The sequence below is a fragment of the Manis javanica genome, chromosome 1, assembly GCF_040802235.1.
Source record: "Manis javanica isolate MJ-LG chromosome 1, MJ_LKY, whole genome shotgun sequence".
Classification (NCBI taxonomy): domain Eukaryota; kingdom Metazoa; phylum Chordata; class Mammalia; order Pholidota; family Manidae; genus Manis; species Manis javanica.
Genome location: NC_133156.1, coordinates 88,581,919 through 88,598,302, shown reverse-complemented (window position 1 = coordinate 88,598,302; position 16,384 = coordinate 88,581,919). Strand labels below are relative to the sequence as shown.

Below are 16,384 nucleotides of genomic sequence, written 5' to 3'. Positions count from 1 at the left end.
AAAAAGGTTACTTATAAGGGAAACTCCATCAGGCTATCAGCAGACTTCTCAGCAAAAACTTTAAAGGCCAGAAGGGAGTGGCATGAGATATTTAATGTATTGAAACAGAAAGACCTTCAACCAAGAATCCTCTACCCAGAAAGATTATTATTCAGATATAAAAGAGAGATTAAACATTTCACAGATAAATGAAGCCTGAAGGAATTTATAACCACTAAACCAGCATTAAAGGATATGCTAAAGGGACTTCTATATATGGGAATGTTCCTAAGGCTAAATAGTTTTCACTAGTAGAAATAAACCCACAGTAATGGTAGTAAACCAACTGCTTACCAAGCAAGTATGAAATTAAAACAAAAGTAGTAAAACCAACTATACACAAAATCAGTCAAGGGATACATAAAAAATGCAGATTATGACATCTAATATATGGAGTGTGGAGGAGGAAGAAGAAGAAAAAATACTTTTAGATTGTGTTTGAAATAGTGCAATCATCAACTTAATATAGACTGTTATATAGTTAGGAAACTATCCATGAACTTTAGGGTAACCACAAACCAAAATCTTACAGTAGATACACAAAAAATTTAAAAAGAGAAATCAATCACAACACTAAAGAAATCCGTCAAATAACGAAGTATAAGAGAGGAAGAAAGGAACAGAGAGGAACTATGAAAACAACCAGGAAACAATAAAATGGCAATAAGTACATACCTATCAGTAATTACCTTGGACTTAATGCACCAATTAAAGGACACAGGGTAGCAGAATGGATAAAAAAACAAGACCCATCTATATGCTGCCTGTATGAGTCTCATTTCAGACCCAAAGACATGCAGACACTGAAAGTGAAGGGATGGAAAAGGATATTTCATGCAAATAACAGGAAATAGGAGTAGCAGTACTTAGACTAAATAGGCTTCAAAACAAAGGAAGTAACAGAGACAAAGAAGAACATTACATGATGTTAAAGGGGTCAGTCCAGCAAGAGGATATAACCATTGTAAATGTCCATGTACCCAATAAAGCAGCACCTAAATATGTATAACAAATACTAACAGAATTAAGGGGGATATAGATTGCAACTCATTCATTTTAGGAGACTTTAATACACTGTCCACATCAATATATCAACTAGATAGAAAATAAATAAGGACACAGAGGCACTGAACAACATTTAGATCAGATGGACTGAACAGGTATCTATAGAACATTTCACCCAAAAGCAGCAGGGTACACATTTTTCTCAAGTATACATGGGATGCTCTGCAGAATAGATCCAAGTATAGGCTACAAAAAGAGCCTAAATAAATTTAAAAAGATTGAAATTATATCAAGTAACTTCTCAGACCACAATGGTATAAAACTAGAAATACACAAAGAGAACAAAATATACAAACACATTAAGGCTAAACACTATGCTTCTAAAATAATCAATGGATCAATGACCAAATCAAAACAAAAATACAGAGACAAATGAAAAATACAACAATCAAAATTTGTGGGATGATGCTAAGGCTGTTCTAAGAGGGAAGTACATAGCAATGCAGGCCTACCTCTAGAAACAAGAAAAACCCCAAATAAACAGTCTAAACTCACAATTAAAGAAACTAGAAAGAGAAGAACAAATGAAGACCAAAGTCAGTAGAAGGAGGGACATAATAAAGATCAGAGCAGAAATAAATAAAATTGAGAAGAATAAAAGTATAAAGAAAAAAATCAATGGAACCAAGAGCTGGTCCTTTGAGAAAATAAACAAAATAGACAGTCCTAGCCAGATTTACCAAGAAATAAAGAGAGTACACAAATAAAATCAGAAATGGAAAAGAAACAGTCACAACAGATACCACAGAAATACAAAGAATTATTACAGAATTCTATGAAAAATTATATGCCAATATATTGGACAACCTAAAGGAATGGACAAATTCCTAGAAAAATACAGGCTTCCAAGATTGACCCAGGAAGAAACAGAAACTCTGAAAAGACAGATTACCAGCAATGAAATCGAAATGGTGATTAAAAAACTTCCAACAAAGAAAAGTCCAGATGGCTTCACAGCTGACTTCTACCAAATATTTAAAGAAGAGCTAATATGCATTCTTCTTAATGTATTCCACAAGTAGAAGAGGGAATACCTCCAGACATGTTCTATGAGGCCAGCTTCACTCTAATACTAAAACCAGACAAAGACACTATGAAAAAATAAAATTATAGACCAATATCCCTGATAAACATAGATACAAAGATCCTCAACAGAATATTAGCAAACCAAATCCAAAAATACATCAAAAGGATGATTCATCATGATCAAGTAGGATTTATTCCAGGGATGCAAGGATGATATAATATTTGTAAATCAATCAACCTGATACATTAACAAAAAGAAGGACAAAAACCACATGGTCATTTCAGTAGATGCTGTGAAAGCATTTGACAAAATTCAACATCCATTCATGATAAAAGCTCTCAACAAAATGGGTATAGAGCGTACATACCTCAACATAATAAAAACCATATATGACAGACACATAGCTAATATCATACGCAATGGTGAAAAGCTGAAAGCTTTTCCTCTAAGATAAGGAACAAGACAAGGATGTTCACTCTCACCAGTTTTATTCGACATATTACTGGTAGCCATGGCAGTCAGATGACACAAAGAAATAAAAGGCATCCAGATTGGTAAGGAAGAAGTTAAACTGTCATTATTTGCAGATGATGTGATAATATACATAGAAAACTCTAAAGACTCCATCAAAAAATATTAGAACTAATAACTGGATTCAGCAAAGTTGCAGGATACAAAATTAATACCCAGGAATCTGTTGTGTTGCTATGTACTAACAACTAGCAGAAAGAGAAATCAGGAAAACAATTCCATTTACAATTGCATCAAAATGAATAAAATATCTAGGAATAAACCTAACCAAGGAGGTGAAAGACATGTACTCTGAAAACTGTAAGATACTCATGAGAGAAATTAAAGACACAAATAAATGGAAATCTATCCCAAAGCAATTTACAGATTCCATGCAATCCCTATCAAAATACCAGTGGCATATTTCAATGAACTAGAGCAAATAATTGTAATATTTATATGGAACCACAAAAGACCCTGAATAGCCAGAGCAATCCTGAGAAAGAACAAAGCTGGGGTTATTATGCTCCCTGACTTCAAGCTATACTACAAAGCTATGGTAATCAAAATAGTATGATACTGGTGCAAGAACCGACCCATAGATCAGTGGAACAGAAAAGAGAGCCCAGATATAAACCCATGCTTATACGGTCAATTAATATATGATAAAGGAGCTGTGAATATACAATGGGGAAAAGACAGTCTTTTCAACAACTGGTGTTGGGAAAACTGGACAACTACATGCAAGAGATGAAACTAGATTACTATCTTACTCCATACACAAAAAGTAAACTTGAAATGGATAAAGACCTGAATGTAAGACATGAAACCATAAAACTCTTAGAAAAAAGCATAGGCAACAAATCTCTTGAATGTAAGTATCAGCATTTTTTTTCCTGGACACATCTCCTTGGGCAAGGGAAACAGAATAAAAAATGACTACATCAACCTAAAAGGCTTCTGTACATCAAAGGACACCATCAGCAGAACAAAAAGTCAACCTACAGTGTGGGAGAATATATTTGGAAATGATTATCCAATAAGGGGTTAACATCCAAAATATATAAAAATCTCATATGCCTCCACACCAAAAAACAAATAAACTGATTAGAAAATGGTTAGAGGACTAGAACAGACATTTCCCCAAAGAAGAAATACAGATGGCCAACAAGGAAAAGATGCTCCATAATGCTAATATCCAAACCATAAGGAGATACCACCTCATACCAGTTAGAATGGCCACTATCCACAGGACAAGAAATAACAAGTATTATTGAGGATGTGGAGAAATGGGAACCCTCCTACACTGTTGGTGGGAATGTCATTTGGTGCAGTTGCTGTGGAAAGCAGTATGGAGGTTCCTCAAAAAACTAAAAATAGAAATACCATTAGACCCAATAATTTGCTCAGAAATTTCTACTTCTAGAAATTTACCTGGAAGAAAACAAAATCCCTGATTTGAAAAGATATGTGCATCCCTGTGTTTATCACCACATGATTTACAATAGCCAAGATATGGAAGCAACCTAAGTGTCCACAATAGTTGAATGGATAAAGAAAAGGTGATACAGATTTGCAATGGGATATTATTCAGTCATAAGAAAAAAGAAATCCTGCCATTTGCAATAACATGGATGGATCTAGAGGGTATTATGCTAAGTGAAATATGCCAGGTGGAGAAAGACAAATACCATATGATTTCAGTTATTCGTGGAATCTAAAAACAAAGCAAAACAAAATGAACAAAAGAGCAGTAGACTCAAAGACACTGAGAAGTGACTGGTGGTTATCATGGGAGAGGGGTTAGGTGGGTGGGTCTGGAGGGTAAGAGGGATAAAGGGCCACAAAAATTCATAATCACAATATAAATTGGTTACAGAGATGGTAGTATAGCATGGAGAATATAGCCAGTAATTCTGTGACATCTTCCTATGTTGACAGATAGTAACTGCACTAATATGGGTGAAGATTTAATAATATGGGTAACTGTTGAACCACTGTGTTGTATATTTGAGACCAATGTATGATTGTATATCAATGACAGTGCAGTAAAAAAAAAAGTGCCTTTGTTCACATCTTTAGAATAATGTGATTGTCATCAACTAAATTCATTAATAAAAATACAATAAATTGCTGCATTAAAGCATATAAACAGTATAGGCAAAATAGAAAGTTTAACTTCATTTCTATAGCATACATCTTTGAGTTTTACTTGGAGTGTAAATAGCAACTATATGGGATTTTCTTCTGTAGGTGTTTGGGAAAAAATAGTAAATCTGTTTTGCTTAGTCTTTGGGTAGATTGATATTATAGCTGAACCAATAGTAGTTAGATCCCGTTTCTTTTGCTCTTTTTCTTGGGGGAAAATCAATAATGAGAAAAAGTCCTTTTGATATCACAGGTTGGGGAATGCTGAAAGTTGTTTTGCTCTGCTCAGAAGCAAGGCACTGTCTGGCTGTGGTCACAAGCTGGGTCTCCTGCACCTGGGGGAACATATATCTGGAAATGCAGACTTCCTCCTCTGGTTCTCCCTGCGGTGCCCAGGCAGTCTCCCAAAGTAGAAGCAAAGCAGACCTCTAGAAGCTTTCTATTCAAGGGTGAATCATGGGAGAATGAGAGAGAGTGGCTGGCCAGCTCTCCGCTCTATGTCTTCAAGGCCAGGCCTCCCTCTCTCTTGTATTATTCTGTCCAACTGCTTATTTGGTGTTTTTACTTAGAGAGCTTACATACATATCAAATATTTTATTCAAAATGAAATTTTTAATTATGTCTACTAACCTGTACTTCCTACTATCTTCCTAACTCAGTAAATGGCTTCGTAATCCACCTAGATGCTTAAGCCAGAAGTCTAGGAGTCATCTGTTCTCTGTTTTCTTTTTTTCTTGCATCTGATCTGTTATCTAAACATTATAATTCTATTTCCAAATACATTTTGAATTAGCCCACATCTTTCCTCCTCTGCTGTCATCATCCTAGTCCAAGCACCAGGATCTCTTGCTTCTACTTCTGTAACGTCCCTTCATAGACTTAACAGAGACCTCCAGGAAGATTACATGGTCCTGAGACCTTGAAACTGCCATTTAGTGATTTTTTTTTCTACTCATGGGAAATGAATGGAGTTAATAATTGGAGACTAGTATTCTTAAGCAAGTAATTCCAAGACCTATGTGCTCCTTTATGACTGCACTGATAGAGAAATGGATTGCCTGCCTATTTTGCTAAAAGCTGTTTTACTGTTTGCTTGATCTTTTACTTGTTCAATCATTTTTGCTGGATCTTATAAAATTAGAAGCTTGATCCATCTGTATACCAAGCATCTTCAGGTATAGGGGCTTTTCCCTCCTAATAAGGACACTTGGCTACCAATGGCTCAGAAGCAAGTTATTCCTGCTTTCTAGTGGTCTAGGTCACTGGCCCCAATAAGCATTGGAGTTCTCCACTTAAGGAACTAGTAGAGAGGGCACTATGCTGCTGTAAATATGTGCCCCATTTTGCCAGTGTAGGTGTTCTGTGCCATGCCACTCTGTGGCCTTTGGGTCTAGTCTCCCACACCCCCTGGGAAGGGGTAGGTGGTTATTACCTTGGTTGGAGCTGTTCCGGTGATGGGCTCTATAGCCAGCAAGGCGTGGTAAACAGTAGCCAGTTGCTTCTTTATCAAGGTGTAGCAGACCTCTGCTCCTTTCCATAGTTGTGAACAGAATCCAATAGGTTGGTGTGTCCATTCAAGCTGCTGCCAAAGACCCCATCCATAAAGCATCTTTGGTTACATGAACATCTAGGTCACAGGGCCTTGATGAGTCCATTACAATCAAGGCCTACATAGCCTTGACTGCTTGCTTAGCTGCAGTAAAAGCAGCTGCACATGTTTCATCCCAGTCCCACCTGATGTCCTTTCATACCAACCAGTATAAGGACTTCGGAATTTGTGCCAAGTGTGGGACAAACACTCTCCAGTAGCCCAAGAGACCTAAAAACTCTTGTAATACTGCCACAGTGGTAGGGGTAGGGAAAACCTGGACCTTGCCTGTGACTGCTTCAGGAATAACTTTAGTTTTACCCGACCAGACAACCCCAAGAACTTTACTGATAAACTATGTCTGTGAACTTTGGTGCTATTCACAGCCCATCCTGTCTCCTGTAGATGTAGCAGTCTAGGAACTACCCCTTCTAAATCTGCTAGTGAATCAGATGTGAGCATAATATCATCAATGTAGTGATACAGCTGCATCATTTGTGGTTTCTTCCATGTGGCCAAGTGGGTGGGTAAGATAAATCACCCTGATTAGGCCAAACTGCCCTGATGGCTGCTGTCAGCCATTCCAGAAGCAGCCGATTCTGAGGTGATGGGCACTTTGGAACCACTGCCAGAGGGAAGGGTGAGTAGTCTGGGAAGCCAGTCTACCCATTTCAGAACCTGACATAACAATGTTTTACACCCCCATATCCCAGAGATGCAAAAGCCATGTAGGCAGAGGTCCAGAGGTTCTGACAGCTTCTGTCAAAAACAAATGCCCATGTCCGCCAGCTCATCCTGGGTATAGGGATGGAGCATGGAGTGCTCCACAGCCTGGGAGGGGGCAGCTCCCCCCACAGGAGCCCGCGGTTGTTGTGTTTCTATTGGGTGGGCCTTTCATTTGGTAGAGGCTGGTGCCTCAGGTCATGGCCTCAGCAACAGATTGGCCCTTGGCCACACACCCCATCCTCTCCCCATGTCTCCTCTACTATCTCCAGGGCTGAAGGCACTGCTTTTTTCTCCCTCTCCTGCACGGCCTCCTGCAATATGGATTCTCCTGATGTCTCCCCACTTGCTGCTGCTAACGTATCTTCCAGGAACACAACCTGTCTTCTCAGTAACTGTCTCTCTTTCTTAAGGGAATCCCATAGGTCATAGCCCAGCTCCTTCAAGCAATGCCGAAGTGTGTCTCTTCCCAAAGTCTCTTTCTCTCCTTGATAACCCTCTCCCTCCTCCATAACTCTCTCCACTATCTTGAGGAGAAGGCATCCCAAAATCCCAGCTGCTACATGGCCACTTGGGACGTCTAAGCAGTCTTCTGTCTCACGGAGGGCTTATCTACAACTTCCGGTATCCCTACACTTCTCCAATTCTGGGGAAGGCCCCACCCCTCTAAGAGGTGCTTTACCCTAGACCAATTCCCCACTAGGGTCTCCGCAATTGGAAGCCTCACAGATAAGGGTCTCCCGAGTGAAGCTGCACCCTCTACCACTGCAGCCACCAGGTTCTCCCCCACCATCCACAGTGGGTGTTCTGGGCATCTCCCCACCATCTCTAGAGGCAGCCTACCCAAGGGTCACACCCATGTATACAGATTTCAGTTTCAGAGGTCCTGCTGAATACCCCCAGATGTAACTCTGGGGGAAAATGCTGGGGCAAAATACCTTTGAAGCCAAAATCAGTCAAAGGGAGAAATAAAGTGGGAGAAATCCATTTATTGCTCACAAGCAGTCATCCACTTCTGCTCTCCCATGTCTCTAGTGACCTGGCTGCAGAAAAAGGGCCCCCACCCAACCTCGCCTGTCCAGACATGCCCTGGCTTACATTGTAATTGCCTATTGATATGGATATGGACTATTTCTCTCCATCCCTTGGAAACACCTATTGATATGGAGATGCACTAAAGCCAGGTGAGAGATTCTGGAAATACTGTAATTTTACCCACACTTTCTATCATAAAACTGAAATATTTGACTATTAAAGCATGTAGCCCAGGTGGTATTTGCAGCTGTGTTACAATCATAATAGAAATTAGCCTTAAGATGAAGACAACACAGAGGACAGTAAAGAAAAGAGACATAAAAACCCTGATAATATTATGCTGCTTATTACAACACACCTGGAGGCCACCTACCTCCAAACCTCTACTTACATTTTGATAATAAATTCATTAGCTTGAATCTGAATGTCTTTTAACTTGTAAGCCATAAGCATCCAGTAGGTATATGAGTCACTCCAAAATGTTTCCCCTCCTTCCACTGTTGCTCTTGTCAAGTTCATTTTCCACCCAGCATCCAAAGTGACATTTTAAAACATAAATCAGGCTTCTTTTGGTCAAAACCCTCGAATTATTTTCCATTTAAAATCCTTAAATATAACTGTTGAATGGGAAGTCATTTAGTTCCACCACTCTGATTTCCAGGAAGAGATATTTTTGTCTAAACGCTTGGCCTCTTCACTCAGTCTTTATTGCTTTCACAGAGGTTAAGAGAGTTTTTTGGTTTGTGTTTTCTGACTGGGTGGAGCTGTTAGGCAGAAAGGCAGATATGAGCCCAATTAAAAGAGGGTGAATCCCACTAAGAACTCAGGGAGTTAATAAGATTAAGCCAGAGAGCCAGAAAGGATGCATGCCCTTTGCAATGTGAGCTCATTCCATATGCTCTGAATCTGGGCCGACCTTGAGACTTACTCTAGCCAATGTAGGTGAGATAGGGCAGAGATATGAGACAAGCATCATAATTAATTTTCCTAAAAATGCTGAGATGTGAATAGCATAGTGGGAACCAGAAGGACTTATCTTGAGGCTAAGCGTAGAGAGTTGCGGGGGTTAGATTCCTAACATATTCTTTCGTAATCAGCCAACGACTTAGCCTAAGGCAGGGCAAGCAGTGTTAACTGATGTTCCCAGTGCTTGGGAGTGGCCCCTGTCTTGGAGAGTGTGGATAAAATGAGAGTTCCTGTGGCCAGGATTCTCACCTGGCCATGGTTGACTAGCTCACTGCACACCTGTGGGCAATACATGCCTGTTGACTCTGGGCTCTGGGCATGACACAGTGGCATGGGCTGCAAGACTGCAGGAGAGCAGAGCAAAGGACAGAGTCCCAGAGGACAGCTGTGTGGGACGACCGTGCAGAGAGGCCTGGAGGACGGCTGTGCGGGACGACTGTGCAGAGATGCCCAGAGAATGGCTGTGCAGGACGACTGTGTAGAAACGCCCAGAGGACGGCTTTGCAGGATGGTTGTGTGGACAGAGGGACCCAGAGAATGGCTGTGCGGACAGAGGGGCCCAGAGGATGGCTGTGTGGACAGAGGGGCCCAGAGGCAGAGAGCGGCTTGCTGCATGCAGACTTGCTCTGAGTGAATGGGATTTTAGTGACTGACCTGCCACCTGGAAATAAAGTTGGGTATAACCCTTTCACCCCAAGAACGTTTTGCTGTCATTTTCTTTGGTCACACTGAATCCATAGCAAACTTGCCAGGGGCTGAAACTCACTGGCAAGACAGAGAGGAACAAAAAGTTTGTCTCACAAAATTACCTTGAGGACTAACTATAGCCAATGACATATTGCCTGTCACTGGAGTCTATCATGAGACTGCCTGACAAGCCTATGCTCCCCTACCTTTTACCTTTATCCCATCCTTGAAACTCACTGAAAGACAGAATCCCAGCTTTTGGCCACGCCTCCTCTTCTGAGGTTGCCCACGCGTGCATTCTTTGAGTGTGTCACTTTCTCTGTCCTCCAGATAAGTAGGGAGGGGCTACTAAGAGCTCTTATTTGGGTTTGCAAGTTTTCATCACCTGGGTGACCCAGGTGGAACTGTAGCTATATGATTATGCTCCTTCGTAGCCTGCCTGAAAAATTTCTTTTCTTTGCCTTTAGGAAGTTCTCAGAACATAATCTCATGCCATACAGTGTTCTGCAGTTCCCCCAACTCCTGGGGTAGTAGGGACTTAGTTTCTGCTCTGCAGAATCAAGTGGACACTGGATGCCAGGTGACACTGGCTTTAGGAGTTGGTAAGGGATTGTGCTCTATGACAAGCAGCAGTTCAATGAGCTTCCCTTTCCTCCCCCTGTTTTTCCTTCTCTGCTTTATTCAAGTAAACCTACCTTTGTCTATCTTGGTTCTAGCCCACTCCTTCCTTGAAGTGTAATCAAATAAACCTGCCTTTTTCTACCTTTACTCTCACCTGCTCCTCCTTTGGAGTGTATTTGAATAAAACTTTAATTCTGCTTCACTATTGTGTCTCTGCCCTTCAGTTTTTTGTTGCAGCAGGGACAAGAACCAGAGATAACAAACTCAAACCCCTCAACAGACCATCTCAATAACCTGAAAAGTCCTACATAAACTGGCCTATTTCTCCAATCTCACTGCTCACAGTTCTTACAGTCCAACTTTGCTGGCCTTACACTTCCTCACATGGCTAATCTCTGTTCCTTCTCAGGCTTCATAAATATGCTTTCCTAAAATGCTCTTTTGTACGCACTTTGCTGGCTAACCTCTTACACATCTTTTGGTATCAGCTGAATTGCCACTTCCTCAAGGAGGCTTTTCCTGACCCCATAATCAAAATTCAGGGTAGCACCTTGTACTTTTCCTTCATATGTGGCCTTTTATGACAGACTTCTTTCACTTAGTAGGTTTTCAAGATTCATCTATACTGTAGCATAAATCAGTACTTCATTCCTTTTTGTGGCTGAAAAATATTTTATTGTATGGTTATACCATGTTTTGTTTATTCATTAATTGATAGACATTTAGGGTTGTTTCCATGTCTTGGCTGCTATAAATAATGCTGTTATGAACATTTGTGTACAAGTTTTTGTGTGAATAGATGTTTTTAGTTCTCTTGTATATCTGTCTAGAAGTGGAATTGCTAGGTCACGTGATAACTTTTAAACTTTTTTGAGGCAGTGCCAAACTTTCTAAAACAGCTGCATCTTTACATTCCCACAGGCAGAATGAAGGAGGTTTCCAATTTCACCACATCCTTGATAACACTTGTTATTGTCTTCTTTTTCATTGTAACCATCCTAGTGTGTGTGACTTGATATCTCATTGTGGCTTAGATTTGCATTTCCCTAAAGATTAATGATGTTGAACATCTCTTCGTGTATTTGTTGGAAAATGGCCCATATTTGTAGCTGAGTTGCTTCTTCAGTCTATTTCCTGCCAATAGAAATTTGAGTCTATAGACCTCTTTTAATTTTGAACTATCTTTGTGCCTTTGGATCCATGTGGATACAGCTCCATTGAAAATGAAGTGAGCTTTCTATATATCAAATTACAAACATTCTTTTATTCCAAAACCTCATTCCCAAATCTCTTGAAAGTAGGCCTCTCTCTACTTTGGTCTGCTAGTTAAGATGCTGTGGGACAATATCATTAAGATTCTAGAATTTCTTTTATCTAGCTGTGTGAGTACCCAATGTGCCATCTTTCTGCGTTCTTAACAAAGGGTCTTGTAGTTGCACTATAATTCACACACACTAGAATCATTTATTTGATCTTGACCCTGATGCCATAGTTACTAGCTGCATCCTGGATTTGACTTTTGGCCAAGATTCTTACTTTGAGAATCTTGCTAGCTGGAAAGGGTGGGTTTTACTTTCTAACTCAGCATAAGTCATGAGTTGGAAATATTTTCCTCTGCATATTAAAATCCAAATAGCTAATTATTTAACTCAACTCTTTCTTCCCAGGTTTTATCATAGGCAGCTAAAAGTAGCCAGTTGGCACTTTCAACATTCTGCCTAGAAACCTCATTAGCCAAATCCACAAATTCACTAGGCACCCTCTCTATCTTCTACCAATTTCTACAAGTGACAGTGTTGCCTAAAGCTTCACTCCTATATAAAACAAGTGGTCTGTTCTTAAGCTTCCAATAAGGATTTCCTCACTGCTCTTCCAACTTCCATTAACTGTGCACTACCTGAATTCCTAGAGTCCACCAGATCCCAACATTCGTGGCACATGTTTCAGGTTTTTGTTACAGCAATGTCCCACTTCTAGGTAACTATTTCTGTTTGTTTTCTATTGCTGTATAATTAAGTAGCTTCAAAATTTAGTGCTTAAATATTAGGCTTAAAATAACAATGATTTATTATTTTTCACAATTTTGTGGGTCAGCTGGCAGTTATTCTGTTCTACGTGGTACAGGCTGGGGACACTTATGTTGCTGCATTCAGCTGGGAGCTCAGCTGGGCCTGGAAATTAAAAAATGGCCTCACTCACATGTCAGAGGCCTTAATGCGCTCTGTTAGGTGGGAAGTCTTAGTTTTCCTCCTCTGCAGCTTCTCTCTGTCCTTGAGGTCTCTGGGTCTTCAGTAGTCCTGCCTGAATTTCTTTACATGACAGCTGGCTTTCAAGAGGATGAAAGCAGAAGCTGCCAGACCTTTTGAGGATCAGGCCTAGAACTGACAGTTTTCCTTCCACTACCTTCTGTTGGTCACAGCAAGCCACAAAGCCAGCCCAGACTCAAAGGGAGATGGAAGAGGTGAGGAGAGAGGTATGTGTGCATGGGAGGAATTGTCAACCATCTTTGCAGGCAGTCGACCACAGCCTGCTAACAACATTCACACCACACAACTGGTGAAGCTTACTACCTGTTTCAGGAATGTGTACTTTTAAACAGTAGCTAAGCTTTAAGTCAAAGAACTGAATCTGTAACATAGGATTTCGAACATATGTGATAAATATCTTTTGTTTCTAATTTGAGAACTGAGAAGATAAAAATACTGTCTTTATTCTCAGAAACTTCAACAAATACTTAGTAAGCCTCCCTTTGTATACTCATTCTGCTATGTACCAGGAAAAAAATTAAACATATGACAACAGCTAAAGACCTGTGTGACCTAGGGAAAGGCTTCAACTCTTCACCGCCTCTGTGCTCAACTGTAAAAAGTATGGACAACATGTAAAAGCCTAGCATAGTACTTAATAGTTATTCAGTAAATATTAGTTTTCTTTCCTTCTTTTTATCTTACTCAGGAAGGACATGGGATCCCCTGCAGTATGTGTTTGTTAGTATTAACTTAAGCTCTTTTGTTTGGACAGGTACTGCTCACATGATAGAGGCCGACGTCCTTCTTCCAGGTGATGGATCTGAATGTAGTCAGCCAATCATGGCCCATCCTCCTGAAACAACCAGTGATAATACTTTACAGGAATGGCTGACTGAAGTTATGAAAAGCAATAAAGGCATCAAGCTAGATTTTAAGAGGTATTAGTACAAACATGTTTGGTCTTCTAGTTGTTACAAAATAACAATGGGAAAAAGATTAACAGCTTCATATATCTGCACCTGACTAACTTTATACTGACTGAAAATAGAATTGCAAACTAGTATGTTTCAGGAATGGGCCCACTAAGACCCACTGAATTGTTTGCTAAAATGGTTTCTTCAAAACCCTTTGATGTTAAAATTAAGTTAATTTTCTAAAGGAATTTATCATAATTATTGTGATAATAGAATGGTAAATCTAAAATGCTACTTTCATTAAAAAGTAGAGAGAAGGAGTTGGGGTATTTAATGCATTATAAATATAATTCAATTTATTTGTGTATGGGAAGTTATGTAGAATTCTTTGATAACCAAAGAGTTCCTTAAAAATAATATTTGGAAGCACTGATAATGAAGAATAAAATTAAGTATCATTTCCTTCCATGGCTATCATTAGAAATTTCACTTTTGAGCTCTTTTGGCAGTATAAAAATTACAGGTAAAGTGAAGAATATGCTTTAACATCACAAAAGCTCACCATAAGCCCCATGAAGGGCTTACTAAGCTAACTCTATAATCACTTACTATGGGGCTAAATATACCAGTAAGCCTCATTATTCTATTGGTGAATGGCAGACCTATTTTAAGGTCTTAAAACTTTTAGAGTGGTGAATGGTTCTATTTCATTCTATTGGCAAAGGCAGTTCCAGAAAGGTTAAGTGATTTACCTTAGGACAACAGCAAAGCTTGAGAGCTGAGGGAGGACCAGATACCAGGTTCCCTGGGGCCAGTTCAGTGTTCTCTTAATGTGTTCTCATAAAGCATTTGATCTTAATGCTTTGTGACTTAACGTATTAGATTGTTTTGCCTTTTCATGTTTTCAGTGTTTTTATGTTTACTGTTGCCCATTGAATTGTCCTTTTTAATATATTCTTTGTATCCTCACCAGATAGATCAACTTATTCATTCATAAATGCTAGTAGCAGCTACCACAAAAGGACTGAGCCATTAAGGATTTTGCAGGTTTTTAGTTCATAAGATATTTGAAGGTGAAATGAATTTAACTAACAGTTATATGAACTCTTATTGTGTGTCAGACACTGTTCTAAGAGCATTGAAAGTGTTAATTCATTACATCATAAAAATCTTAAGGGGTAGGTTATTGCTATTATCCTCATTTTCTTGATGAGGAAACAGAGGTGGAAAGGGGAGTGTAGCCTGCTTGTGATCTGATTAGTTGGTAGGAGAGCTGCCAGCCTGGTTAGAGAGATCACACTCTGAACCAGAATTCTGTGCTACCTTTGTTAGAGTAGCTGAATGACGTATTAATCAAATTTTACCAATTTTTGTTGTGACCCAAAGTTATTTTGCTTAGTAATTTGAAAATTTTATCTGGAGTTTTCCCTTAGAATATAATTTTACATGGTTTATTGTAATTTTAAGTATGATTATTATTTTGTCATCCCCCAATTTCTAAGCTAAGTTAATAAAACAATAGGTATGATATTCAGAAATTTGACTTACAAGTAACTTTATATGAAAAAATACCTATTCTATAAAAGCTAAGTTTGTATTCTTTCCTAGGAATTTAAGTAAATACTATGAAAGAGGAATTTTAGGTGGTAAATTAGTCAGGACTTCTGTCTTCAAATGATGATCTTGGTGAACCTTATGTCAATTTAATAGTAATACATGGAAGAATTGAGAATATTGGCCACTGGTATTTTAAATTAGAATTACATGGAATTTACGGATTAATTGGGAGGGATGCATCATTTTGTAGTATTTATAATCTTGAGTCTTCCAGGCTAGGAGTTCACCCATTGTCTTTTTTTTTTTTTTCTTCCAAAAATGTTATGGCTTTCCCGCCACATACACCCTTCTGGAAGAGTTTTATAATTATACTCTCAAGTTCCAGAAAATAAAAACTACAACAAAAAGTTTGATTTTCCTTAGTAAGGTTTTATGATCTTCTTGTTTAAGTTTCTGGTAAGAAAAAGTAGCATCACTATCGTGTATAATAGTGGTAATTAAAATATTTACATTTAAACCAGAATACATGTATTAAATTCTAACTTTATTGTGTTCTGTGTCATAGCTCCTTATGTCTAACTGCACAGAGCTTTGTATGTCATAGACATCTAATATATGCTGGTGGAATTTCAGCTTTGGGGAAAATATGCTGGCCAAGACTGGATATTATGAGATGGAGGGAAATAAAAAGCTTATTTTCTTAGAAAAGAACTCAGTCATTAAAGGTTCAGGAGAGATTCAGAATTATAAGTACTGTAGTCCAATGAAGTTCTCTGTCCACAAGTATTGTCATTATCCATATATTCTAGAACCTTTAAGGTACCTTCATGAATAAAAAGTATAAGATAGCATTTTGAGATATGACGTTATATTAACTTTCCCCTCTGGTGATATGTGATCTTTGGTTTTATTTAATTCAAGCATTATTGTATTATACTTTTATTCTGAATTTGAGAACATTAGAACCACTATCTAAAAGAACTTTATTTTATTTTTACTTTAGGAATATGTCTTACTGACAACAAACTGTTTTTAGTTTGGCAGCTGTGGAACCATCCATGAGGCTCTTGGAAAATGTGAAGAGGCATCTGCAGCGTCCTGTGTGGATTAATGCTGACATTCTTGTTGGTCCAAATGGAAATAGCACAGTAGTGGATGCAAAACCTTTTATAGACATAGTGACATCTTTCTTTCCAGATGTGACATTTTCCTTGGGTTGGACAACAGGATGGCATCCTGAGAAAGTTAATGAAGG

At 38.9% G+C, this 16,384-nt stretch overlaps 1 protein-coding gene across 4 annotated transcripts in view; it reads left to right on the top strand.

Annotated features, from left to right (window-relative positions):
• Window positions 1-16,384, top strand: part of FAM151B (family with sequence similarity 151 member B) — a 56,562-nt gene that overhangs the window by 5,692 nt on the left and 34,486 nt on the right. For 3 of the 4 annotated variants that reach the window (XR_012130359.1, XM_073234615.1, XM_036999905.2), the window contains exons 3-4: window positions 13,431-13,596; window positions 16,166-16,383. Coding sequence is in view for 3 of the 4 variants with exons in the window: in XM_073234615.1 (XP_073090716.1) it covers window positions 13,431-13,596; window positions 16,166-16,383 (384 nt within the window). In the remaining variant the exon portion in view is untranslated. Of the gene's footprint in view, window positions 1-8,135; window positions 8,285-13,430; window positions 13,597-16,165; window position 16,384 lie in introns of all 4 variants that reach the window. The other variant, XM_073234619.1, reaches the window with a different exon arrangement.